We start from the raw sequence: 25,521 nt of genomic DNA, 5'->3' as shown, positions 1-25,521 counted from the left end.
GAGAATTTTTTCTGCAGGTCTAAGAATCTTTAAAATTCCTTTTGCTAAACTCTGAGTGGGCTGCCATGTTATTGAGAAGTTTCTTCTGACTGGCCACTCTATCATAGAGGCCTGGTGCTGACTTTCTAGCTGGTTCTATCTCTGCAAGAGAACACTGGAACTCTGCCTTAGTGACCATAGGGTTCTTGTTTACCTCTCCGACCAAGGCCCTGCTTTCTGTTACTAAGCATGGTCGGACAGCCAGATCTAGGAAGGGCATCGGTGATTCCAAACTACTTCCATTTCCAAATAATTGAGATGACAGGGCGTTTAAAGACCTTTAATACTTCTAAGATTCTTTTGACTCCTTCCCCAGATTTCTGCCTTGACACAATCTAGTCTTAGAGGTCTGCAGACAATTCCTTAGAATGAATTGCTTTGCTTCTGCTCTGACATGCACTGCCAACTATGAGACCTTATATAGATAGGTGTGTCCCATTCCAAATTATGTTCAATCAACCAAATTTACCACAGGTGGACTCCAAGTTGTAGAAGGATCTCAAAGATAATCATTAAAAATCTGATGCATCTGATCTTAAATTTGAGTGTCCTAGCATAAGGTGCCATTACCTATGTACCTATTATGTTGGACTGTGTACATTTTTTTCAACATTTCCAGAAATGCCTGAAAATGTTTTTACTTGGTCATCAGTATACAGTATTTCAATATATTTTAGTTTGGGATTAGTTTTGAAGAAAATCAAACTAAAATCAGCTTTAGAAGCAGTCTGTAACAGCAAAATGTGGAAATCGTGACGGTGTGTGAATACTTTGTGGCACTGTATTAGAGAGGGATATGTTGTACCGGGGAGTTGAAATCATTATTCTCTCTCCGTGTGACGTTCTTTCATCTGTGATTTTTGACTTGAGATAAACACACTACTACACCACTAATGTGCTACTGTTACATTATGCTTCACATAGTGGCGGTCCATTCACACCAAATCTCAGCGTCAGCGTTTACTAGGATAGAGGGCAGCATGAAAATCAAACCACCTCTCAGCCAATCGATTGTGACCTGACACTCAGACTTACAGAGTGGCTACACTGTAGCATTGGGAGGGACTTGGGGCACCATGAGTTGTTCCCGCATCTTAACCCAAAACAAAGCTTTTCGGTCATGTGGGCCAGTCAGCCAATCATTTTTTGAGATGTGCACATGGTCACATGGCTTACGCTTCCAACTGGGTGCATTCATATTCTAAATTAGGAAGTGGAAGGCTGTCGCCTGGCTAAGCATTGTGGCTGTGAATAGACGTCAAAACAAAAATGTAAGCACAATCGCTCATTTTATTCAGAAACAAAACCACAATGATATTGAGTCACTATATAATTTCACGATATCGTGAATAAAATTTTGATGCAAGTGTAACTCTACTACATCTACTGGAAGGAATTAATCGCCGTCAAAAATGTCCCTCACCCCCACAAAAAAATTATGATCAACAAACCTCATTGATCATTTCCAGGGTCTGACATGCCCAGCAGGAGAGCCAATGGCTACAAAACTTTTGGTCAGGTGTACAAAGTTGTTGGCGTTCTGCTCAACTAGTGGTTACAGAATAGAAAAACCGTGGCCTGTCTCTCTTTATTCATTATATATTGAAACAGTTTCTATGTCTTGAGGGTAGGAGGGAGGGATGTCTGGGTCAGCAGGAATACTGTGAATGCCTCTCTTCATAGAAGTCTAAGTCAGAGCTGCTCGGACTCTTTCTCTGAAACAGACCACAGATTATATATCCCCGGTGCCACATACAACAGCCGCAATCCTCTGGACTTCCCTGGCTGAGGGATACAACTCCATGTTGGTGTGGTTTGTGTTCTTGCTGGCCTCATTCATCAGCTGGTGGCTTGTTGGGGAGGCAAGCATAAGCATAGGACTGTTATTTGGCCCAATTTCACCAGCATGGGTGGCCATTTTTGTTTGTTACGAAGCCTAAATTGATTATTTGCTTCCATCGGGCTTGAGGAATAATAAAACTCACTCAAGTAGGTTAAATGCATGGCATACAGTCTACTTCATTGCGGAGTTTCTTAGGGAGCATGCCAGGAGTCTCTCAAGCATTCCCACACGGAACATCGAGAGGATGTAGAGGCGCAAAGCAAGACCTACCCACAGAAGCCACAATGACACTTTAATGTTGTGTGGGGCCAAATATGAAAGGCTACGACAAGTCCAGTTAGTTTGTCATTTAAGTTTGAATTTAACTACCGGCAATACGTGACCTAGTGATTCCTAATTGTTGATGAACTACTATTAATATAAAATTATGGAGAAAAGGGGAGGCTACAGGCTGGATAAAGAGTGAGGCAGAATTTTTTTTTTTTTTTTTGAGTAGCTTAAGTTAAAATACAAATTTTAGTCATTTTTCAATTGAATACATTAAAAAATAAATTTGAAAATCAAGAAAAATAAATTATACTATTGAAGGAGAACGTATTTCAAATGAAATTTAAGTATTTTTTTTTTTTCTTTCAGTATATGGTGGGAAAAGCATTTGGTTTCTCCACATTGGGGCTATTCATCTGGGATTTAGTTCTATTGACAGTGTCATGACAGATAGAAATAATCTAATGAGGCTCGAGGTGCTTCTACTGCCCACAGATAAGTATTGGTAGATACGACACACTCATTTTGAGCTCTGTGCCGACTGGTTGAAGTCATCAACTCATTCACTGTGTATCGCAAGAAAAGCAGACTAATGATACCAGTACATTGCGCTGCATTTAGTTACAAAAAACAGCCACGCCAACAACAATGGATCCTGTGTTTACTGTATTTGTCAAAAAGAACAGAATGCAGGAAAACGTGTGGTGTTGGTGGTCACTGGTGCTTGGCAAAACACGTTTGTTCAAGTTGTTTGTTTGTGGTATATTCATGTACTTTTACAATGATATGCCTCAAAAGCAACAAAACAACATTACATAGCCTAACAAGCTAGTGTTAGCACTCACGGTTCTATGGAATCATGACAGCATTTTGTTTAATCATGCTCCAAAGTTTCGGTTTGTGTGTAGTAATTTAATTACGATAAAGTATTTTAAATACAGTAAGTTAGGACCCAATATTTCTGTCATGGAAAAATTAGTTTGACATGACCGATTAGAATACATGACCTGACTAAAGAATGTTTGAAAACACTCAGTATAGAGTACACAAGAGTTTCTTTCGGCTTGTCCCTTTTGGGGTCGCCAAAGCGTGTCATCTCAGACGAACGCACTTATATGTTTGGCACAATTTTTACGCCTGATGCCCTTCCTGACGCAACCCTTCTCAGGGAGTGGAGGCCCCAGTGGGATACTAACCCATAACCCCTGGTTTACCAAACCAGTACTCCAACCACTGAGCTACGGGGCCTCGCAGTATAGAGTACACAAGCATACACAGAAATCAAACAAATCATTTAAATAGACACACTGCTCCATCTTGTAATTGAATTCGTGATCGTTTTTTTTTTTTAAACTGGCTGATCGGTCCTACAAAAAAACTCGAGTAAACCCTAGTAACAATATTCATTATTTTGAAATATAAGTGCCGTCAGTTTGATCCTTATTTTAGCTCATCAACAGCATTTCTTAGTCACTGTGGGATCGCTTTGTGGTCATAATTTTTGTGACCAAAGAAAAAAAAAAAAGCATGTTGCATTTCATCATGCAATAGGTATTAATTCTTTTGTTATGCATGTTTAGCGTTACAATGAACTTCAACTGGGGTGTCAAACGAGTAACACTCTCTTTAACTCTTTATACTCATGTGGTCGCATGGCTGACAACGCCCACATTGCATCCCGTGACCCACACATTGCTCCACGCACACCGTGATTTGCACACGACAAAATCTTGTGATTGCATCATGTGACCTACATATTGCCCCGCTCAGCACCTCTGCATTGCTTGTGCGTACCTTGACACGCAGGGGAACCTGCGGAGCTCATCTCTCACGATTGACCATTTTAGTTACACGCTGTGATGACTCACTGTTGCTCTTGGTTCCACATTCTAGCACCGTTTTGATCAATTCTGTGGCATAAATAAATGTATCATCTGGTCATTTAGGTCAATTTGTTCAAGCAGACACTGCTCCACGGTCGCGATTGTTGTTGCTTTGTTCCTCGTTACGTAAAGGAGTGATTAAAAAATGCTGAGGAAACTCCACCCTGTGGCGTCCTTGCCAATACCAGCTATAGCAACAACCCTGCCAAGGATGAGAACTGCAGTACATTTTCAAAACTGTGTGCATGGGTTGTGCTTGAGTATAAAGACAAACTGCGTGCAGGATAGCTGGAGTGATGTCAGCCCGTTCGCAGTCTACACGCTCCTTGGTGTGTACTATGGTAACACCTTAGCAACATGTTGTTGTGATAATGGTGGATCTGCACGCTGTGTGGAAGTGCTCGAGTGGCAAATGGAATGGACTGTTTGGTAAGATGGGAGATTTCTAGATCCAGTCAGATCTGAACTTTTTTCTTTCTTTCATTTTTTTTTTTGCAGATAGACCAATATTCAATCTCAGCGATCAGTTTGGGAAAACCCCTCCTGCCACTATTAGTATGGAAGGTAAATTACACAAAATTATCTGCATTATGTATCTCAATCAAAATATGGGTCAATTAAACACAGCAGAATTCAAATGCAATAAAAGTCTAACAAAATCTGAACCATGGTTATCTGTGCCATTATATTTGGCAAAATGATCACTTTGGTCGACATCTTACCCCATACTGGCCCATACCTTTCTCTCTGTGCCTTTCCATGTACCACTCTACAAGGGGTTTTGTATTAAATAATATAAAACAACATGTTTCTATGAAGCATTTACACTACTTTGAACATTGAAATTGAGCCAAACATAGTCAATAGGTAAAACATGCATTGTACTGACAAATTCAGGGAATTATGAACCACTCTACTAATTTCCTGCATTGCACACACACCTAAATCATAGCATCCAGCAACATTATCAGATGCGGCCAAACCCATGCTCCACAGAGCTTCAGAATCATCTAGATTCAACTGTAACTGTCTTGTCTGGGGCAGAAGCACAGCGTGCACCCCCCCTCCCCCACAATGGAAAAATCTGTATGAGTACTGGTGGAAACATAAATATAGTTCTTGTCCCACCCAAAAAAAAAAAAAAAACAGTTGACAGTGTGCCAAGGTGAACTGTAGGTTTCCCCAAAAAACTTCAATAATATAACTGTCCTAAGCCTACTGTGAAAAGTATGGTGTAACGGTCCATGGGGAAGCATAATACAGAAATAACACATTTTCTATAAATAGCTTGAAACTGTTCGGGACAGCATAAGAAAGAGGAGGCTAGTACAATTAGTTGTTAATAATAAACCACTATAATGTGTACACAGATAGTTCTACACACGGCATTGAGAAGAAGGTGAACATGCTCAGGCCTGACAAATGGGAAGGGAGGGGTGGAGGGTCATTGTAGGCCGATTAGAGAGGAAAAACATGAAACAGCTTGTGTTTTGCACTACACACACGGAAATATTGAGGAAAAACACATTTATGCAATGCCTTATCACTGGGGTTACCCTCAAAACTTTTGGACCTCAAATTGTATCTAATATTGTACATTTGATTTATTGGACCTGGGAAAATTACAAGTGCTCTATATCGGAGATAATAATGGAGATCAAACAATGGAAAAGGAATGAACTTCACCATGTCCCTTGTTCAGGATATTGGATAGTACTAATATGACATGTGATCTAGCAGAAATCACACTGAGGTATGACGTATATGTGCTGCTTCTTAGAGAATGCATCCAGATGTGATGAGTCAAGATCTGGGGATGCAAAGGGGATTACAGTCCAGGCTGTTCCATGAATCGCTTTTGACCAGACTTCAACGCACTCAAAAAAACTTAGCAAACAAAAACTGATTTCCTTTATCTTACTTACTTTACTTTAGAAACGTGTGTTAAAATTGTAAATTAACCCCCCAAAAAGTGGCATTGAAAAGAGATTCTTCATAGCGTAAACTTTAAAATTGTGTGCTCTTACACTCGAAGGTAATAAAATAAACAAACCCTGAAACGACAGGAAGGGGAAAAGTTTAGGAGAGGTTCTTAAAGGGAATTCGGGTCCCATCCCATTTGACAGCTAAAATGCTAATATTTCGGGGTGACCTTATTTCTGTTGTGGCTTGTGAGTAAAGACCCCGCCCGCTCCCACTCAACTATCTTCATTCGCACCCTCTCCAAACATGCAAATAAACCGTGTGACGATCACTGAGGTGGACTTCTCAGCAAGGTAGTGAATTGAATTTCTTTGTTGTGGTTCCAGCTCGACTAATTACTTCTGGTTCTAAAATAATCGGTGGATCTTTCTTTCCACATAGCACCCCCACCCCCTCTCTAATATTCCCCTCCCTGCCTCCGAGGTACTCAAGTAATAACAAAGAGGTTGTGCAAGTTTAGGTATTTGGGGTTTTCCATACACCAACATGGGAAGTCTCTCCAGTGATAAAGTTAGACAGTTAAGGTACCCGTGAGACAGCAAAAAGCGTTAAAAAGTGAACACGGTGGGTGACAAGAAGCAAGAGGAAACATGATGGCACCCTCATTGGAACATGTGTAATTCAGTCTTGGATCCCAAATAACCAAAACTCACCAAGACACCAGTAACGCCCAGAGGCAGCTCTGAAAGAAGGTGGGGGGAAAGGCCAAGGAAAAGTAGGAATGAGAGTTCGCTTTCTGGTCCACGCTGTCGGCCCCGGCCCCTGTCTCCACTCCTCTGGAGCCCAGACTGAGAGCGGGGTGGGGGACCTGGCGATATCAGAGGAGGGAGGCTCGATTTGGGACACGCCGCCAACACTACGCTGTCACCTTACGTGGTAAATCCAAGAAAACGGGTCGCACTCCACGTAAAAATCCTCAATAAGCCCACGCGTATCGTCGCTTTAAAATGTATCTTCCGGGCATATTTGGCGGCCTAATTTCCACACGTAGTCCGCTCAATACGGGCATGTCGGCCGACCATTCTAGACCGCCATGTTGTGAGTCTGTATGAGGAAGAATGGGAAGCGAGCGGCGTTCTCCCAAGCCAGGCCCCGTCTCTTCTCCATCTGCTACTCTGTCAACCACAGCGACGCCCGCTGGCCTATTGGAGTACACCCGCCGCGTCCACCTCCACCAGGGCCGTGTCGGGGTTCTCTCTGTGAGTTCATCCGCGTCCACGAAGCCAGGACAGCAGCAATTTTAGGGGGGTTAGGGGAGGACCTCCAATCGACCGTAAAGGTCTACCGACATCCTTTTATACATTGTAAAATTGATATTGTTGTGAAAATTATATATAATATTATTCACTTCAATGTCTATGTGAAAAAAAATGAGCGGAGAGCGTGTCATTCATGCGCAAAGTTGCGGAAGTCTCACTCGACATCCCAGTGGTAGCCATATTGCCTGCAACGTCATTTACAGCTGTCATACTGGGACAGTCGCCATTCAGAAGACGCTGTGCCACCTGCCATGGGAGACGAACAAGAGAGATTTTTCCGACACCCCTTCTGAGACTGAAGCTCTTTTTTGAAGAAGAGAACATCTCAGAAGCAAGTGAAGTGAGAAGAAATATAACCCTATCGTTTCAAGCCATATTTAGATGATATGCGGATCACATCTAACTAATAACTGGCTCCCCGACAGTTATGTATGATTGTATGTGGCGTACTAAGGAGAACCTATTCCAGGCAAAGTAACTGACTGGTGGGGTGGGGGTGGGGGGTTCTTTTCTCCTCCCACATGCAGCCAAACCACCTCCCCGATGAACAACGCCACCGGCAAGTGACGACAACGCCACGACCGCAAGCGATGACAACACTGTGGCCACGCACATCATCACATTTGTACCCCTGACTTATGTACTTTATTATTATGATGTGGATCTTTTGTTACTTCTGAGAGGATTACATCATCCCCCAAAGTATTATTTTTTTTAATAGCTCTATACACACCTACCTGTCATTTGGAACCCAACAACATGGACCTGTGCAGTCCATTTTTCATGACGAACCGGGTCTTTTGGAAATGTGTGAAAAGTGAATCTTTCCTCCCGAGCGTTCAAGCAATATCCATCAATATGAGACGATATTTTGGCTAACACGCAGGAAAAAACAGTTACGTTCCTGCCAGTAAAACTGGTATAAACACATGAACCCCAGGTCTGGAAAAAAACGTCACTTCCGGCTTCTTCTCCAAAACAAATTCCTCAAAGGATTTTTATCGCGGGAGATACAAAAATCCATATATGACAACATCATGACATGTGGTTAAAAAAATGAGTGGGTCCATTCCAGCTGCCTTTTTTAAAATTAAAAACATACTAAAAATCATGCCTATGTGTCGGTAGACCTTTAAAAGATTGAGATTGGCCATCTGTTGTGTAACTTTTTCCCATTTATCCTCAGATGGCAATTACAGTAGGCGGAAGTAACGGAACACAAATACTTTGTTACTTAAGTACATTTTGCAGGCAGTTCGATTTATTTTTCTGACGCTTTATAAACAAAGTATCCACCCATCGTTTACGTTGGCAAAATAGGTTCATTGCTTGATTCAACCTCTGTGGGTGCTGTAAAAAAAAGACTTAATGGAAAAAAGATAGTTGCAACATAAACCAGGGATGATAAACATTAACAGCGAGAGTTTAGAAGCAAGATATTTTCCATAACATAAGAAATGTTTGCTGCTCAGTTTTTCTTGACATGGCTATAATTAAGCATGAGAAGATATAGTAGTGTTTCAGTTAGGGTCAATCAGAGGTCAACCTGGCCGTCATATTGTGGATAACAACAGCCCACACAAGAGATGGCGCATGATAGAACAATTTACTTAACAAAATCCACCTTGCAGCATTGTTGATAGTACTGACTGCTTGTTGTCGTGGTTACAGTCTGGAATGGTCAGTATGCCATTTCTTTTAACCAAGAATGACAGACCTCTTGATTCAGTATATTGTTGATGATCATTTACATCTGAGTTCTAAGTCCACACAGAGTTCAGGAGGTATTGAAACATTCTTCATACTATGGTTCATTTAATACACAAAGATTCTGACAGTCATATATCAACCGTTTTATTATTCATCTCTTAAATAGGCAGTATAAGTTAATAGTTGAGGTAAACTAAATTGCTAACATTTAAAATTTAATAACGCTGTCCACACAAAGACATTCAAGTAGGAATGACTGCAAGAAAAGCATAAAATAATGCATGCTCAAATAACTTTTTGGAGATTACTGAAAATTAATGTCTCATCAGTGTCACCGGTGTCAAGTGTGAGCATGTCCAATTAAGACATGAGGTCCACATGAAGCAAATGAATAAGCCTGTGTGCGTGTTTGCAGCTGACAATTCCAAATTATTGAATGATTAGGCAGCCAGGTTAGCGATGACAGCTCGGGTGAACTCGTCACTCGTGGCATAACCCCCCAGGTCTCCAGTGCGCACCTGTTGCAAACATAAGGACAGTGTTACTATGAGCACAGCTGCAGTATGCACATCTATATGAGACATTAAGGCCAGTATACTAGAGAACATTTACAAACAACACTAGAGAGCAGTAAATTTTGTTGTGTGTAATCTCTTCAATTATGTTTGCTTTCATATTCTTACAGCACTCATCTCAAAACTGGTTCAGTACACTGGAGGAAATGTTAATCATGTGCATTGGTTTTATATGATTAAAGAGTGGTAAACTGATTTAATTTAGCCCGCTTCTTGAAAATCTTTACCACGTTTTCATCACGTGGACCCAATGTACATGTTAAAAATAATTAAACATTTACAATTTGTCCAAAACACAGTCACAGAATATTATCAGGATAAACTATATTTGTGCAAGCAACTAACATCCACCAGACACTCTAGATACACCAGCACACTCATGAACAAGAACAGGTTATATCAGTTAAATTTATTTGCAAGGGAGATCAGATAGATGGTTTGTATTGGTTCTCACAAAATTTGGGATTTATACCAAATGTTGCAGCTTGTGAGTGTATGCACTGTTTAGCAATACCATTTTCTTTATACTACCACAATCCAATGAAATATTTATTCAGAACAAACATAATTTTAATGTAAAATTCTTAACTAATCAATATTTCCATATCAATTCAAATCTGGGTATAAACAACCATCCCTATAAAATATATTGAGTTTCATTCATCTTGATGCAGCTTTCAGCAGACAAGAAATAAAGGTCATACATATTCACAACAGCGGAGATGGTCTGCTCTGCACTCTTAATTGAACTTATTTGGATAAGGTCAGGTGAGTTTAAATGCTCATATAAAACAATTTGAGCAGATCACCTACAAAAGTTGTTTTTTTTGTCTTTATTGGCTTATACAACATTACACTTTTTAATAAATCCCAGGAATAAACATGGACATTCTCCAACAATGTCTCACAGCAAAAGTATTTAGACCAGCAAATGAAGTCAAAGTTGTGGTATTATCAAACATCCATCATGTCATAATGCAGCACTGATGGTAGAAATGTATCAGTGAATGGGTGAAGAGACAACTGTGAACTTGATAAACAGTGTGAATGGGTTCAAATGTGCACAATCCACAGAACACTGAGGGTAAAGAGACAACTGATGAATGGTGTTCATGGAGGGTGGCGGTCCAGCTTTTAATTCTTTAAATGGGACTCAGTTAATGTATACATTGTTGAGCGGCAGCCTTATAATCCTTAGTGGGCTCTAGTAAAACATTTATAGTATTAGTAAACCCAATAGTGTAAAATCTTTCCAACTGTCATGTTAGGGAGACAAGCAACAAATCATTTCATGAAAAATCAATGACCATATAAAAGAAACAAGGGGGAGTGCAAGTACATGGGAGAACAAATCTAAACAGGTCGGTATCGCAGGTTATCCACGACAGCACGCACAAAGTCGCCTGTGGTACTGTAACCGCCAAGATCTCGTGTCCGTACCTGGGACATGCAAAGACACAGACACATAGAGAGAAGGTAACAGGGTTAAGGAGTGGAAGGGTGTCATAAGGAAAAGGAAGTGCAAGCTATGCAGCTTTTCTGCATAGTTACCAGCTCTGATTAAGTCTTTGAGGGTCTACCTGCCTCTGTTAGGGGCAAGAGGTTTTTGCACTTCCAAAGTATTGCTAGAGGAAACCATGAAAATCATACTGCATTAAGCACATCAGGTGCTAACAAATAGTCGAGGAAAACAAGGGTCTCCTGTATTTCTTGTCATGAAGCAATTGACAACGTTTAAGGGACTTTTTTTATTTTTTAAAAAAACAAGATGAGATAATCTGGCCATTTTTAAGCCTGATTCCGTTCCTCAGATCATAGTCAGCAAAAGGCCCGAGACACAGCCTCTGATGCCAGCCACATGGAATTAAGCCCAAAAATAGAACATATTTGGTACTTCCTGCTTTAGGCATTGGAAAAGTGTCATTAGAAAGCAGAGCCAAGTAAGATTCATGCAGTTCTAAAGGAGCATGAGACAAATGGAAGGAAAACTTCCCTATCTGATGAAGATCATATTTACAAAGTCCCCATTCCATGTTTTAGAGAAACTAGAGCATCAAAAAAGAAGGCATCCTCTGCCAGCTCCTGAAGAAAAGCAACAAGCAACAAGATTTAAGAGTCTGAAGATTTCCAATATGCCATGTGGTGAAGAAAGGGTGAGCCATTAGTGAATGTTAGAGACATTGTCACACAGGGTAGTCTGAGCCATTTCAAGGACAGAAAGTAGAAAAGGTTTACCAAAATAAATGCAAGATCAATATTTTCCCCTGTTATCAGACCATTGTGCATCAGTAAGTACTAATGCTGAGAGCAGGAACGTTGAATGCAAGTTCAGATGTTAAGCTACATAACCATTGAGCAGTGGTGTCAGGTTGTTTTGGCATGATTTAGGTTTTCAGTCAGTATATTTTGCTTGTGTTAATGCTGTTCGTGGTATCTGTTCTGTCAATGCCATGCACATAAGCATTTCCACATTTTGAAGCTGCATGGGAACCCAAGAAGCAGAAGGTAGCTCATGCACACTCACCTTCCCCTGTTTGATTACTCTTTTGACAGCATCTGACACCATTTGGGAGTGATAATCCAAGCTGCAACACAAAGAAGTAATATGTGATGTCACGTGATTTTATGACGTAGGTGCACGTGCACTATAGACGTAGAACAAATGGAATGTCTAATATATTTAAACAAACAAATTGGACTTAAACAGTTATTTAACATTTGAGAAACAGGGAAAATACCACTAACCTCATTTCCAATTCTACTCATGGTGCTTAACTTTCTGTAATTGTACAGGTAGCAGCAAAATTATTAAAGCTTATCTTTGAAAATGCTGATTCTCTCTCTCTGCTTCAGTGCTGTCCACAACAGTCTGCCTAATTACGTAGTTATTGAATCATCAGTTATCGCAAAGGCTTAAATTTCAGGTATTGGTGCCAAGCAATGCACAACCAGTTAAGTTCAAGTACCCATTAGTTTTTCTACATAAGGCATTTTCATACAAACACTTAAAGTGCGGGTGACATCCCTATAAACATTCTAAAATAGATATTGAAATAAAAAATACAGAAAAACAGTATTCACTTCAATGTCTATATGAAAAAAAAAAAAGTGAGCAGAGAGCACGTCATCCATGCACAAAGTTGCGCAATTGAGTGTCCCTCGACATCCAAGTGGTCGCCATATTAATCGCGTCAACTGTCCTTGACGTCATCGTCATTTCCGCCGTTGAAAATGTGCAGTGCCTGCTACTATGGAAGCCGAACAACAAAGATATTCAGATTTTTCGGAAGCTCTTTTCGAAAAGGACAACACCACACAACCGAGTGAAGTTACCGGGGCAATATTACACTATTGTTTCGAACCCTCAGGGTAATATTACACTATTGTTTTGAGCCACATTCAGATGATATGCCATCACGGCCAAACCGCATCCCGTCCGATCCACTTCCGCGGCGGGGATGAGCCATCGCGCCTCATCGCAGCCGGCCGGTGTGATTTATGACGGAACCGAGCGGTGGCGCTTTGTGTTCACAGTCGAGCCGGCGCGCTTCATGCTCGCACGCGACTGAGTAACGCATTCTCGGCTGGGTTCTTCAGAGCCGCCCCCGTCGCGAAGCCCGACGTGCACCTTCGTGGAAGATGTGACCGCCGTACGCGGCGCCTCAGCCAGTGTGGCTGAGTTTCGACCCGCCGTGCTATATAAGGAGGGGGTGGAGCCGAGCTATGTTGCAGGCTGAGTGAGACATTGTTGGCTGGGCGACACGCACATCGATACATTTCATATGCAGATCTTTTGTTACGTTATGAGAGAGACCGATTACGTGGTCCGCCCCAAACTATTATTTTTTTTTAGTAGCTGTATGTGCACATCAACACATTTCATACGCGGATCTTTTGCTACGTTATGAGAGAGACCGATTACGTGAGCCGCCCCAAACTATTTTTTTTTTTAGTAGCTGTATACACACCCTACCTGTTATTTGGAACCCACGAAGCTCTTGTCCTCTCCACCCATGCAATCCATTTTTCACAACGAACAGGGTCTCTTTCAAACTTATGAAGGGTAATTCCATTCTCTCGGGTTTTCAAGCAATGTCCAGCAATGCAATAAGCCGGCATTTTGGCTAACACGAAGGAACAACGAGCTACCTTCGCGGAGGTAAAACTAATGGAAACAAACGAGTCCACGAGGGGGCGCCACTGTCCTTTACGTCACTTCCTGCTTCTTCTCGACAACAAACTCCTGAGCGGATTTTCATGGCGGGAGTTACAAAAAGCTGTGTTCGTCACAATCATATTGGCTGTGGGTTTTTCATTAATAATATACCAAAAATCATCCGTTTGACGACACTTGAGCTTTAAGTGTGGAAAAAAATAAATATGGACTAAAGGAGGGGCCAAATATTATTTCACAGAGCTGTATAGTTTTGCCTAACAATCATGTGGTATTACGGGAATAAACTGCCAAAATGTCAAATCTAATAATGAAGCAAAGTGAAAAGTTGACTTACTTGAGGTGCCGGAGCATGTTGGCAGCACTCAGCAGCATGGCTGTGGGGTTCGCAATGTTCCTGCCTACAGCTTGTGCAAAAGGATGGCGTGCACCCTAAAAGAGAACATGAAGGATGAAAAAGATTACTTAGGGTGCCTGTCCTAAAAAGTGGCAGACAGTGATAAATGGCTAACACATATGAAAATGTACCAGTCACCAGTGGGTGATTCACTGAAACCTACTACTAAATTTAAACCAAACAAAAAACAGGGAACATGGAAAGATACCGTCTCAAATACTGCATATTCTGCACTGTAGCTTTCGCCGGGAACAACACCTGCCCCTCCCACCAGTCCTGCTGCAAGGTTATCAATAATGTTACCATACAAGTTGGGCATTACCAACACATCAAACTGGTATGGGTTCTGGACCAACTGCAGCAGGAGAACAAAGTAACAACACACAAAGAATAAATAAATAAAGTGAATCCACAAAAACACTAACTCGTGATTGACCAATATTTAGCAAATTTCCATATTTGAATGATGAGCCTAAACTATCATAAAAGGACAATAATCAATCTCACATTATTTTTTTTTAAAAAAGATTTGAAGTAATTGCAGCACCATGGGGTTTTGATATGATACAAAAAGCACAAGTATGGTATTTTCCGCACTATAAGGCACACCGCATTACAAGGCGCACCTTCAATGAATGACCTATTTTAAGACTTATCATATATAAGGTGCACCGGATTATAAGCACATAAAATAGAGGCTACAGTAGAGGCTGGGGTTACGTTATCCATCCATTAGGTGGAGTTGCACTAAAGGCTCAATGTGTGTGTTTCTTTCAGCTTGTCTCTTTCGGGGTCGCCACAGCGTGTCATATCAGATGAACACATATAAATGTTTGGCACAATTTTTAAGCCGGATGCCCTTCCTGATGCAACCCTTCTCAATATTGATCCATATATGAGGTGCACCGGATTATAAATCGCACTGTCAGCTTTTATGAAAATTGAAAGCTTTTAGGGGCCCCTTATAGTGCGGAAAATACAGTAGTAATATTTGTATAACTATCACATTAAGATAAATTCCAACATACTATTACCACACAGGATTGAACTTCAGGCTGTTTTATTCAGTCTTCAAATGTGTAATGTACACAGCAACAGACAATTTTAAGTAATGTTGCAAAAAGGAGTACACTCCAATGAAAATGTGAACTCCAGAAACTCAACCACATGTAACAAGCAATCTTCAGATGCTATGCTGATAAGACAGTGGCTTGATGTATCTATAAATACCAAGCATTCAATAATCTAAACCACTGATAGGACACCAGTGTAATCATTTAAACCATTACAATGTATTTGGAAGGATGAAAATGTGTATTTACCTGCATGCAACAGTTATCAATGATTATGTTCTCATATTTGATTTTTGGGTACAGCTGTGCTACTTCTGCACAGCTCTGCAGAAAAAGGCCATCACCTAATTTCCTGTAATTTGACAAAGTGTTTATTAGGGCAAGGATTGCTATAGCACAAATAATATAATTCAAAGTATGAGTAGAAGGATACAGTTCCGAATAAGCACAGTAGAAATGTATCCCCCATAATGTTTTCTCACATGATATTGGCCTTGTGAACAGCCGTGACCTTGCTTCGCCCCTTCTTAGTGGCATAATCAAAAGCAAACTTGGCGATTCGCCTTGATTTCACCCTGGTGATGATTTTCAGACATTCAACTACACCTGTCACACTCTGCAAAGCAAAGAAACGTGAGTAAATTTAGGACCTCTATCCTTGTCTACAACTACCTAACTCTTTAGAGCAACACTAAAGAAATAGCATCCTCTAGTGAAAACCCACAGTAATTTTTCCTCTATAGCGAGTTATTTTATGTCATCTGTCATACTGGCTCCTCTTCAGCCTAAGGAACAGTAATGTTTACCTCATGCTCCAAGGAGCTGTACTCCCCCTCTGTCTGTTCTCGGATGATAACTAGATCCAAATTGTTGTGGCGTGTGCTATAGCCTGGCAGGCTATTAACATGAACCACATTGGCAAACAAGTCCAGTTTACGTCTGATGAATGAACACAAAAATATATTTTTTTAATAAAAAACTGAATCAAAATCTGAAAAGACTGACATTTTCTTACTTGTACCTCAGTCTCATCTCATATGAAGCCAACTCCCCTTTGAACTCCATGGGTGTGTGGATCTTTCCTGAATAATCAAACATATGCAAGAGCTGTTTTTTTTCCTTCATAACTTAATTTTATTATAATGCAATTCCCCCGTCCCAACAATAAAGTTACTTAAAAGATCATCTTGTATTATATAATCAGACATACAAACACAAAAGGCATGAGAGAGGTGACCAAAAAAAGCCCTGTCGGGGATAGAATTTTTTTATTTTTATTTTAACAAAGTCAGCAATCTAGAAGACTCTGAAGAGTGCTATATGGTAAAATACATTTTCTTCTTCACAGCCACTCTCTAATATCGTCATAGAGGAGAGGAAGAGGATTTCAGTGGCAACCTGTGAAGATCTGGTGAACTCTATGCCCAGGAAAGTGACGTGAGTGCTGGAGAACGGTGGCCACAAAATCTTGTCACTTGTTGTTCACTGAGGGATGTACTCACTTTTGTTGCCAGTGATTTAGAGATTAATGGCTGTATATTGAGTTATTTTGTGGGAACAAGAGCTTTATATAAGATGTACACGGACTACTTTTCTTGAGTGTTGTTCCATGTAAAGATATAATTCAATATTTGCAGAATTGTGAGGGGGGTACTAATTTTTCTGAGATACAGTAAATTGACATTGAGACACTGTACTAGCGGATCAGAGCTTGACGCTGATGTTACGTGTGCTTCGGGGTTCCGCTGGGACCACAACCAGAGCCATGACCCATAGCACCTCAAAGCGAAAATACAAAAGAGGAGTGCAGAAAAATACACTGGCTGATCTGATGAGCAAAAATGTTGCTTAAATGCAAGAGTAACAAACGAGGATGTCTGCTCCAGATGTGGCTTGACAATAATGTGACTCAAGTAAAAGTAAAAAAGTAGTCCTCCAAAAAAATTATTTACAAGTAAAAACTACAGTGTAAAACGATTACTCTAGTATTGCGTAAATAGTAAGTTTTTAAGCAGAGCATGAATATCATGAAAACAAAGTGTGAATCTGCAAATTGTAATGTTGCTGTGTGTGCGCACGTGTTTCCAAGTCAAAACTACAAAAAACATCTGCAATATACTGCACAGTGTTTCGTCTAGTTATAAGGCAGCTGAAATATATACATCTGGGGAGACAGTGCTAGACAAATACTACAATACATGCAGCCTGTGTTGTTTTTGCGACCAACTTTTGATTGGTGAACTACACTTGAATGTCACTAGCCCTTCAAATGGAGTATCGCAAAAGACGCAGTCTCGTGTGTGAAAATTAAAAAAATAAAAGTAGCAAATGACATTTAAATAATTGTAATGAGTAAAAGTAAGGTTAGTTCTCCACGGCAGAAGCATAGAACTGTTTTTGACATTTCAACTCCTGTGACCTATCCAAAGCAGGTCCCGAATCCAGAGGCGGAACCTCAGGCCAATGCACTTGCAAAATAGTCCACCTTAGAGTAATATTCACGGTCCCCACCCCACAGGAAAACCTCATTCGACCGATACGATTCATGTAAATTGACTATTTTGAGTTCAATACCGCAAATGTCGGCAAAACCCAACTGATTTACATATACGATAAATAAACTGAAGTTAGCGATGAGACTGAACAATGCAAAAGTAATTCTACCTTTAATTGCCACTCTGTTGCTCTTCATCGATGTCAACACTTGCTCCAGCTTCTCCTCGCTGGCCATATTCTGTACTTCACTCAAATGGAACTCCTCAAATTCCACAGGGACGTCTCCTGCCTGAGGTGTGGAGAATAGGAAACAACTATTAGTGCAGCATTCAGCTGAGGAGAAGCCTACGATGACTTATGGATGAAGTTGAGCATAGAGAAATATATTTCAAACATATAGCTGATATATATTTAATATATCATTTTATTCAAATAGCATAAAGGGAAAACTTTACAGAAGCCTAGTTTACACAGGCCTGAAAGCAACTATAAGAGATCAAGCAGAGAAAAGGTATTACACACACACACACACACACCACACACACACACAACACACACACACACACACACACACACCACACACACACACAGTTGAAGCCAGAAGTTTACATACACTGTATAAAAACAAACATTTCATTTATTATCTCACTGTCTGAAGTCAGATAGGACTAAACTTTTTTTTCAGGTCAGTCAGTATTGCCAAAAAATATTTAATTTTGTTAAATGCCACAATAATAAGACAGAATTTCTTAGCGAATTTTACATTATTTTCTTTAAGGTCAAAAGTTTACACATATTTCCTGAGGATCGAGTAGCATTTCCTTTGAACTGGATGACTTGGGTCAAATGTTTTGGGTAACCTTCCACTAAGCTTCTGACAGTTGTCGGCTGAAATCCAGGCCCAGTCCTACTGACAGAACTAGCGTAACTGAATCAAGTTTGTCGGTTGCCTTGCTCACACACAACCTTTCAGATCTGCCCACAAATTTTGGATGGGATTCAGATCAGGGCTTGGTGATGGTCACTTCACGACATTAATGCCACTTTTTAACCATTTTGGCAATATGCTTAGGGTCATTGTCCATGTGGAAGACTAATTTGCGCCAAAGTTTTAGCTTCCTGGCTGATGGCTGATGTTGCTTTAATATTTCCATGTAATGTTCTTTCTCCATGATGCCATCTATTCTATGAAGAGCTCCAGTTCCTGCTCCAGCAAAAGAGGCCCACAACATGATGCTGCCACCTTCATGCTTCATAGTTGGTATGGTGTTCTCAGGTCTAAAAGCTTCCCTTTTTTTCCTTCAGGTCTAACTGTCATCATGACCAAATGGCTCTAATTTAGTTTCATCAGACCACAGGACATGTTTTTCAGAAGTAAAGACCTGTGTCTTAGTGTCTTTTTGCTAACTGTAATGTTTTTTTACTGTTTCTTGAGGAGTAATGGCTTCATTCTCAATGAGTGGCCTTTCAGCCCATGTGCTAACTTATTAGGAGCTTCCAAAAGCCATGACCTCATCATCTGTGCTCCCACATGTTTTTTTAAAAAACTTTTGACATTGAAGAAAATAAAAACAAATTTTGAAGAAATTCTCTCTTGCATTATTGTGGCATTTGACAACAAATAATTTTGACCTGAAACAAGAGAGGTTTAGTCTGATCAGACCTCTGACAGTGAGACAAAAAATTTAAATGTTTTTGTACACACACACACACACACGCACACACGTGATTCAATTGTGTAATTGTGGAAAGTACTTTGAACACATCCTTGACAGCAGACATCAGCTCAGGTCCGACACCATCTCCTGGAACCATTGTGACCTTAAAGGTTGCATCGGCACGAGCGGGTGGTGCTTCTGAACCAAAACGAACAGCAGATATGCTCAAGGCTCGAGAGACAGCCTGCTGCCACTGAAGGCCACTCAGACCCTGAGGATAGAAAAGAGGACTGTACTCTGTCATACAGGGTTAGAAGTAATCTAGCTGCTAGCATGTCATATTTGACTGTATGTATTTCTTTCGGCTCATCCCGTTCGGCTTGTCTCAGATGAACACTCATATTTGTTTGGCACAGTTTTTACGCCGGATGAGTCTAAATAAAAGAAAAATAGCGACCGTTTTCTATTTCACACTGCCAGATTTTGCACAAGGATTTAGCAGTACGCCACCAAATATTGCGTTTTGTCATTGGTACAAGGTACAGTGCCCTCCCTTTTGTTGTTTTGGGGTTTCAGCTCAAAAGATGGCTTTGAAACAAAAGTTCAGAATTGCAGCTTTCATTTCATGGCTTTCACGATCAGGATTTTTGGGGACTGGTCACCAATCAGCGAGTTTTCAAACAAAACAATACCAGATCACTGATCCGATCACAAGATGGACCAATGAGTCTCTTTAAATGACCTGTTCATTTACTGCATATACTGGTGTGATCAATTGAAAAATGTATTTACAATTAATAATCTTTGTTCGTCTATTTATGCTTGTGAAACAGTGACAGACAGAACAAATTAATGGTCTTCTATTAAATGGTCGTACATACAGCAATTCATGCACTGGTATCTATTTTCATGTTAAATTTATGTTTGTTGGTGTGTCATGAGAGTTTTCAATTGTAAAATTTGTGCCTTGGCTCAAAATTTAATCTAATTCATTGCTTTGCTTTCACAACTCTTGTTTACACACAACCACAAGTTGTCTAGCTTGCTAGACTATGTAATGTTTTTCTGCCTGCTTGCTAGCTGTATTGTATTAAAAGTATAAAAACATAATTCAAGCAAGGCTTACACAGATGTCCTTTCCCTGTCTTGAGCACCGGTGACCACCACCAAATGTTTTCCCGCCTTTTTTTCTTATAATACAGTTGCTCCGATCCACTTGCGTTGTCATCCCTAAGGTAACGAGAGTATCCAGTCACATTTGAGTTGACCAGATAAAAGCCCACTGATTGTAAAAAACGGAATGCAGTGGTCTCAGAATACAAGATTTTATTGCAGTAGTCTGTCATAGTGCAATCATGAAACAGCAAATTTGTGTTATAGTCTGATTCGTACATTACATGTGGTCTCTCAGCTGTCTTATAGCTCCCATTGCACTGTTTGAAAAAATAAAAAAATATTTTTTGGCCGTCAGATATTTAGAGTTTAATGTCAATATAAAAATAAACTTGCTAGATTCAGATATGTTGTGCACGATGGCAATACGGTAACTGTCTTTCTCAGAGCCAATCAATGAGGTCACTGACCAGATGGGCAAATTATAACATCAAAACCAATTGGCCCATAAGCAAAAAAATGATAATCAGCCAATCCCATTAGGTCTTGTATGTATTCACATTTTGAGGTGTTCAACAACTCAGGAGAGAGCACCTGCTGTTTGAAGCCACTCACTTTTCAAGTCATCAACAGTATTGGAACAGACAGTGATTAAATTAACTTAACGTGAATATCATTTAATATTTGGTGGGATAATCCTAACTTTCAATAACTGCATCAAGCCTGAAACCCATTGATTTCACCAGACTGCGGCATTCTTCATTTGAAATGCATTTCCAGCCCCTTACTGAAGCCTATTTCAATTATCGGGTTTTTCTGGGAGTTTCTTCTTTCACTCTCCTCTTCAGGAGGTAAAATAAAGGCTTTGATGGGTTATGGTCTGGTGAAATCCTTTGTTGTGTTGGCAGTGTGTTTTTGGTCATTGCCTTGTTGCATGTTGAAGCGTCTCTCGATTAGTTTGGATACAAGTTTCTTTAAATTGGCAGACAAATGGGTTGTCAATCTCCACACGTGACAGGGAAGGTATCACAAACCACCCATGCAAATCACTCATCAGGAAAAGGAATCGGAATTGTAAAGAATTAGAGCGATGTGCGACAAATATTTGGGAACAAGGTTTTTGGGAGACCAAGATTAGCCTCTACAAAAGAGATGGAAAGGCCCAAGTATAGAGAAAGAAAGGATATTCTTATGATCAAAACACACAACCTCATCTATGAAGCATGATGAAGGTAATGTCATCCTCGGGGATCTATGGCTGCACCTGGAACGGGTTCACTAAGTCTTTTTTGATTATGTAACTCATGATGGTGGCAACAGAATGAATTCTGAAGTCTACAAAAATATTTTCTCTGGCAGTTTACAGAAAGGTGCATCCAAACGAATCAGGAGAAGCTTCATGAAACAAGCCAATGACCAAAAACAACCTCCCAACACAAAAAAAGGACTTCATCAGGGAGAAAAAAAAGGAGAAGGTCTTAGCCTTTCCAAGTCTATCACCGAATTAACCCAACAGAGCATAAATTTTACCTCTTGAGGAGGCAGAAACCTCCAGAAACAAACAAGAACTGAAACTGGCTCCAATTAAGACCCGGAAAAGCATGTTGAATGAAGAACGCAATTGTATATATTATATTATATTAAATGGTTTTAACTTTAAATGGATTTAATTAAATGTGTTCCAATATTTTTGTTAATTTGAAAATGGGTGGTTTGAACCCAAAGGTGCGCTGTCCTGAGTTGTTTCACACATCAAGACGGAAATACAATGAAATGAAAGATGGAATTCTGAATTTTTTTCCCCCTTCTCATCTGTTCCTCTTAAACCCAAATCACTTGTATTCAACAAAAACAAAAGGATTTTACCTTGTCATTCCAATACTTTTGGAGGAGATTATAATCCTTGTTTTTTTCAGATTATGTTGTTGGGAAATCTCTTTACCAGCATTTTAACATAAGATTTTGACAAAGATGAAAATGTTTCTCAACTTCGGCATCAAAAATCACACGTTCATAGAATTCAGACATGAGACACAACAATATGGATGTGAGTCACTATCAGCATCCTTATTTTCTGTGAATTTTTAATACAGTTCAGATAATGGATTTGCTCTGTTTGACCTGGAAAATTAGATGGCTCGAGAAGACGCAATTGAAAACTCTGGAAACGGCCTGTTTAAACATCTTATTTTCAACTAATAAGAAAAATAAATGGACATTTTTCTACCATAGAATCAAGGTTGATTTATGGGAAAGAATCATCCTTAATCCTTATCGGATTCATACAAACTAGTGTTCATGTAATTATTGTATCACTGCTCTATCCAATTAGATTGTCTATTTTGAGGTAAATGTATTTTTGAAAGTTTGTAACATACCTAATATTGACAGAGATTGTAAATATTGATGCCATGGGAAAAAAAAATAATTCCAAAAGTGACTTTTGCAAAAAAAAAAAAAGACATGACTATAGTTACTAGAGATATTAATTTGTTAACCGGAAGTGATTACATTCTACAAAGGGACATCAGAATCAGGATGAAGATCAGCTTTGGTGGCCAAGTAACAACACACGAGGCTAGTGCAAAACTATCCCCAGCCTTTCTGAGGGCTGATGTTTATTGTAGCTCACTTTCAGACCGTTACCTTTTGGCGAACCACGGTAAGAATCGTAAATGACAATGAGGTACCGTTAGCGTGTGTTAAATGGATATTGAAACAATCGGGAAACATGTAGCCCATAGATACTTAAATTGACTTTACGTCACAATTATTTGCCGACAACCTTGACATTCCGTATTTTTGTTTAGAGGGGAAAAAATGCAGGTAGTCAGCCACCTCTAGAGTAAATAAGATACAACGATATACTGAAGGAGATTTGTTGCTAGTAACAGGAAGATGTTTCACATATATCCATATGGGACAATGGGAATACACTTTATTGACAATACGTACAGCAAACTAGACTTTTAGTCGCATGACTTTGGGTGAACTGTTGTGAAAAAATCGTTGTTTAAACGTCGATACACTCACCTTGACCAATGTTACCAACCCGCTTCTCATGACAGCCGCCATGGTTTCAGATGCGTTATTAGGATTACCACTTACTTTCTAGGCAAGGCACGTCCTACTGCAATATGATTGGGTCCTGCGTCGTAGGAAGGGTAGTCTATGCAGATTAAACAAAAACGTCTAACTCAAACATTTGGACACAAAGGAATGAAATAAGTTTCTTATGGTTAGGTCTAGGATTAGGGTGGGGCTTTAGGCGTTTTAGTATTGGTTAAGGTTAGTATTACTTTATTTACTTATCTTTTCCTGTCGTGAAAATGTAAGGCGTGTTTTAAGTGGATCCAGCAGCCAATCATAGTGCTGCACTGCGTGTCCTTCAGCCAGTGATGTTGGAGGAGGTCGTGTCAGGCCTGCAAATTAAGTGGGAATCTCAATAACGCACGCAGGTTTCTTCTTCGTGGTGTAGCGAAAGTAGATGCTTTTCACGTGAAGTCATGAGCACTGACCTAAAAAAAAAAAAAAAAAAGACTGGATGGCTCATGCATATCTAGCGGTGTGTCGATTGGTTGAAGCCAGTTGGCCGCCATCTTGGTACTCTCAAAATGTATAGAGGACATGGTTTACAATTTGGATTATGGCGCGGTTTTTCTCAATAAAGTTTGGCAAGTAGCGTTAAAACTGGTCGTGTGAGTTTGACATTTTTTCAGTTCTGATAAAATGAAGGATTTTTAATTCGGCTTTGTAAACCAAAAAAGGCTAAGTCCAAAGCAAAGACGTATAACACAGTGTCTACCAAGAAACCTTGCATATTACCTCGGGCCCGATTTCCATGACATGTTAACTTTTCCCAAAATACGCTGTGAAGCACTATGTGAAATAAAAGCATTCCATCCAAGACTGTGGACCAAATTTCTGACAGATATATATTGATTAAGCCTGGGAGGCCCCAGGAACTGAATAAGGTAGACCACATTTATGGGATTCCCCACCCCCCCACCCCACATTTATATATCCACACTATTTCAGCGATTCAAAACAGGAAGAGAGTTTTCAGCAAAACTCCAGATGCTAGTCCTGTAAATTAATTACAAATAGGACTTAGATAAAAGCCATCCTGTAAGCATAGCTTTTACAGCTGTGGCTTGCATTCTGACACAAGACTACATGTAACAGCGGAAGCTGTCTGTCTCACGTGGCACTCAGCAATAGGAGTTAGAGCAGCGATTGGTTGGACCATTGTTTGTATGCCTGTAATGTGACTGGGTGAGGGGGCTTACTGGGTGTCTTTGGCTAGTTGTCTCGGTGAGGCAGCACCAGATAAAGAGCAATGGAAACCTGTCCTGCTACAAGGAGACACCATCATCAAAGGACTAAAATACTGTAATGCAAGACATTAAACACCAATTATTCAATGATTGGTACGAGTATAAATGTGGTATGAGCCAAAACCACCCCTAATGCTGGGAGACAGGGTCTGAATCTGGGTCGTCAAACCAAAGATAAGAGTGATAGCTGCCACTGTTTAACTTGAAGTTCAGTAATTGTATCACAACAGCAACTGGTTGGCAGCGTGTCAGTAATATCATATGTGAGTGTCAGGGGGCTGGCCATACCGTGTCTCAGCAAATGACCACTGTGAGTCATCATAAGACAACTGGAGAAATGGATACTGCAACACTTAGATACTGTTCTCATATGACTGAAATACTGTTAAGCAGGACATTAAACACAAACCATTCAATCATTCACTAAGACCAAGAACAGGTCTAAATGTGGTTCGAGCCAAAACTGTCCCCAAGTTACTGGCAGACCACTTTTTTCAAGCCACATTTCAGATTTCATGGAAATTATCGGTTTCAGTAGCCTATTGATACTGTCGGCAGAAAAACATGGAACTGAAAATACAGTAAACCCTGCATAACTCAACACTGTATAAGCTGACATATACCCTAAGTCAACGTTAAAAGTGAGGTCCCAGTCTCCAGTAATACTACTGAAAAGGTTACGTGTAAGTCAACATTTCTCTAAGTTGACACAAA

At 40.1% G+C, this 25,521-nt stretch overlaps 3 protein-coding genes across 12 annotated transcripts in view; 1 reads left to right on the top strand and 2 right to left on the bottom strand.

Moving 5' to 3' along the window:
• The window catches only part of ptpra (protein tyrosine phosphatase receptor type A), a 62,483-nt gene extending 55,029 nt beyond the window's left edge, over positions 1 to 7,454 (bottom strand). The window contains exon 1 of one of the 4 annotated variants that reach the window (XR_009796843.1): positions 6,669 to 7,454. The gene's annotated coding sequence lies outside the window, so the exon portion shown is untranslated. The remainder of the gene's footprint in view (positions 1 to 6,668) is intronic. The other 3 variants (XM_061832675.1, XM_061832672.1, XM_061832674.1) reach the window with 3 other exon arrangements.
• Positions 7,455 to 9,112: 1,658 nt separating this feature from the next.
• Positions 9,113 to 23,782, bottom strand: idh3b (isocitrate dehydrogenase (NAD(+)) 3 non-catalytic subunit beta). Of its 5 annotated transcripts, none has more exons than XM_061832694.1 (12): positions 23,504 to 23,772; positions 20,484 to 20,587; positions 19,455 to 19,628; positions 17,868 to 17,988; positions 16,225 to 16,285; positions 16,010 to 16,142; positions 15,686 to 15,819; positions 15,453 to 15,555; positions 14,339 to 14,485; positions 14,071 to 14,165; positions 12,084 to 12,144; positions 9,113 to 9,502 (listed from the first exon to the last, which is right to left on the bottom strand). In XM_061832694.1, the coding sequence occupies exons 2-12, from the start codon at positions 20,583 to 20,585 to the stop codon at positions 9,425 to 9,427; spliced, it is 1,209 nt and encodes a 402-aa protein (XP_061688678.1). In that variant the 5' UTR covers positions 20,586 to 20,587; positions 23,504 to 23,772; the 3' UTR covers positions 9,113 to 9,424. The 5 variants fall into 5 exon arrangements, with proteins under 5 accessions (XP_061688678.1, XP_061688680.1, XP_061688677.1 ...); XM_061832693.1 differs by lacking the exon at positions 9,113 to 9,502 and adding an exon at positions 10,378 to 10,999 and having other exon boundaries at positions 23,504 to 23,774; XM_061832696.1 differs by lacking the exon at positions 20,484 to 20,587 and having other exon boundaries at positions 23,504 to 23,766.
• Positions 22,991 to 25,521, top strand: part of wdr1 (WD repeat domain 1) — a 25,735-nt gene continuing 23,204 nt past the window's right edge. The window contains exon 1 of one of the 3 annotated variants that reach the window (XM_061832678.1): positions 22,991 to 23,132. Coding sequence is in view for 1 of the 3 variants with exons in the window: in XM_061832677.1 (XP_061688661.1) it covers positions 23,009 to 23,132 (124 nt within the window). In the remaining 2 variants the exon portion in view is untranslated. The remainder of the gene's footprint in view (positions 23,133 to 25,521) is intronic. The other 2 variants (XM_061832677.1, XM_061832679.1) reach the window with 2 other exon arrangements.

This window comes from Syngnathoides biaculeatus, chromosome 10 (assembly GCF_019802595.1).
Source record: "Syngnathoides biaculeatus isolate LvHL_M chromosome 10, ASM1980259v1, whole genome shotgun sequence".
Taxonomy (NCBI): Eukaryota; Metazoa; Chordata; class Actinopteri; order Syngnathiformes; family Syngnathidae; genus Syngnathoides; species Syngnathoides biaculeatus.
The sequence above is the reverse complement of the archived record's forward strand: the minus strand, read 5'-3'. Positions and strand labels throughout refer to the sequence as shown.

Excerpts from the sequence above, each read along its gene's own strand:
- idh3b (XM_061832693.1), bottom strand. The coding sequence starts at position 20,585 with ATGACAACGCAAGTGGATCGGAGCAACTGTATTATAAGAAAAAAAGGC. Across the intron at positions 19,629-20,483 it reads GACAGGGAAAGGACATCTGT|GGTCTGAGTGGCCTTCAGTG; the intron begins GTAAGCCTTGCT and ends TTCTATCCTCAG. Across the intron at positions 16,143-16,224 it reads TCATATGAGATGAGACTGAG|ACGTAAACTGGACTTGTTTG; the intron begins GTACAAGTAAGA and ends TTCATTCATCAG.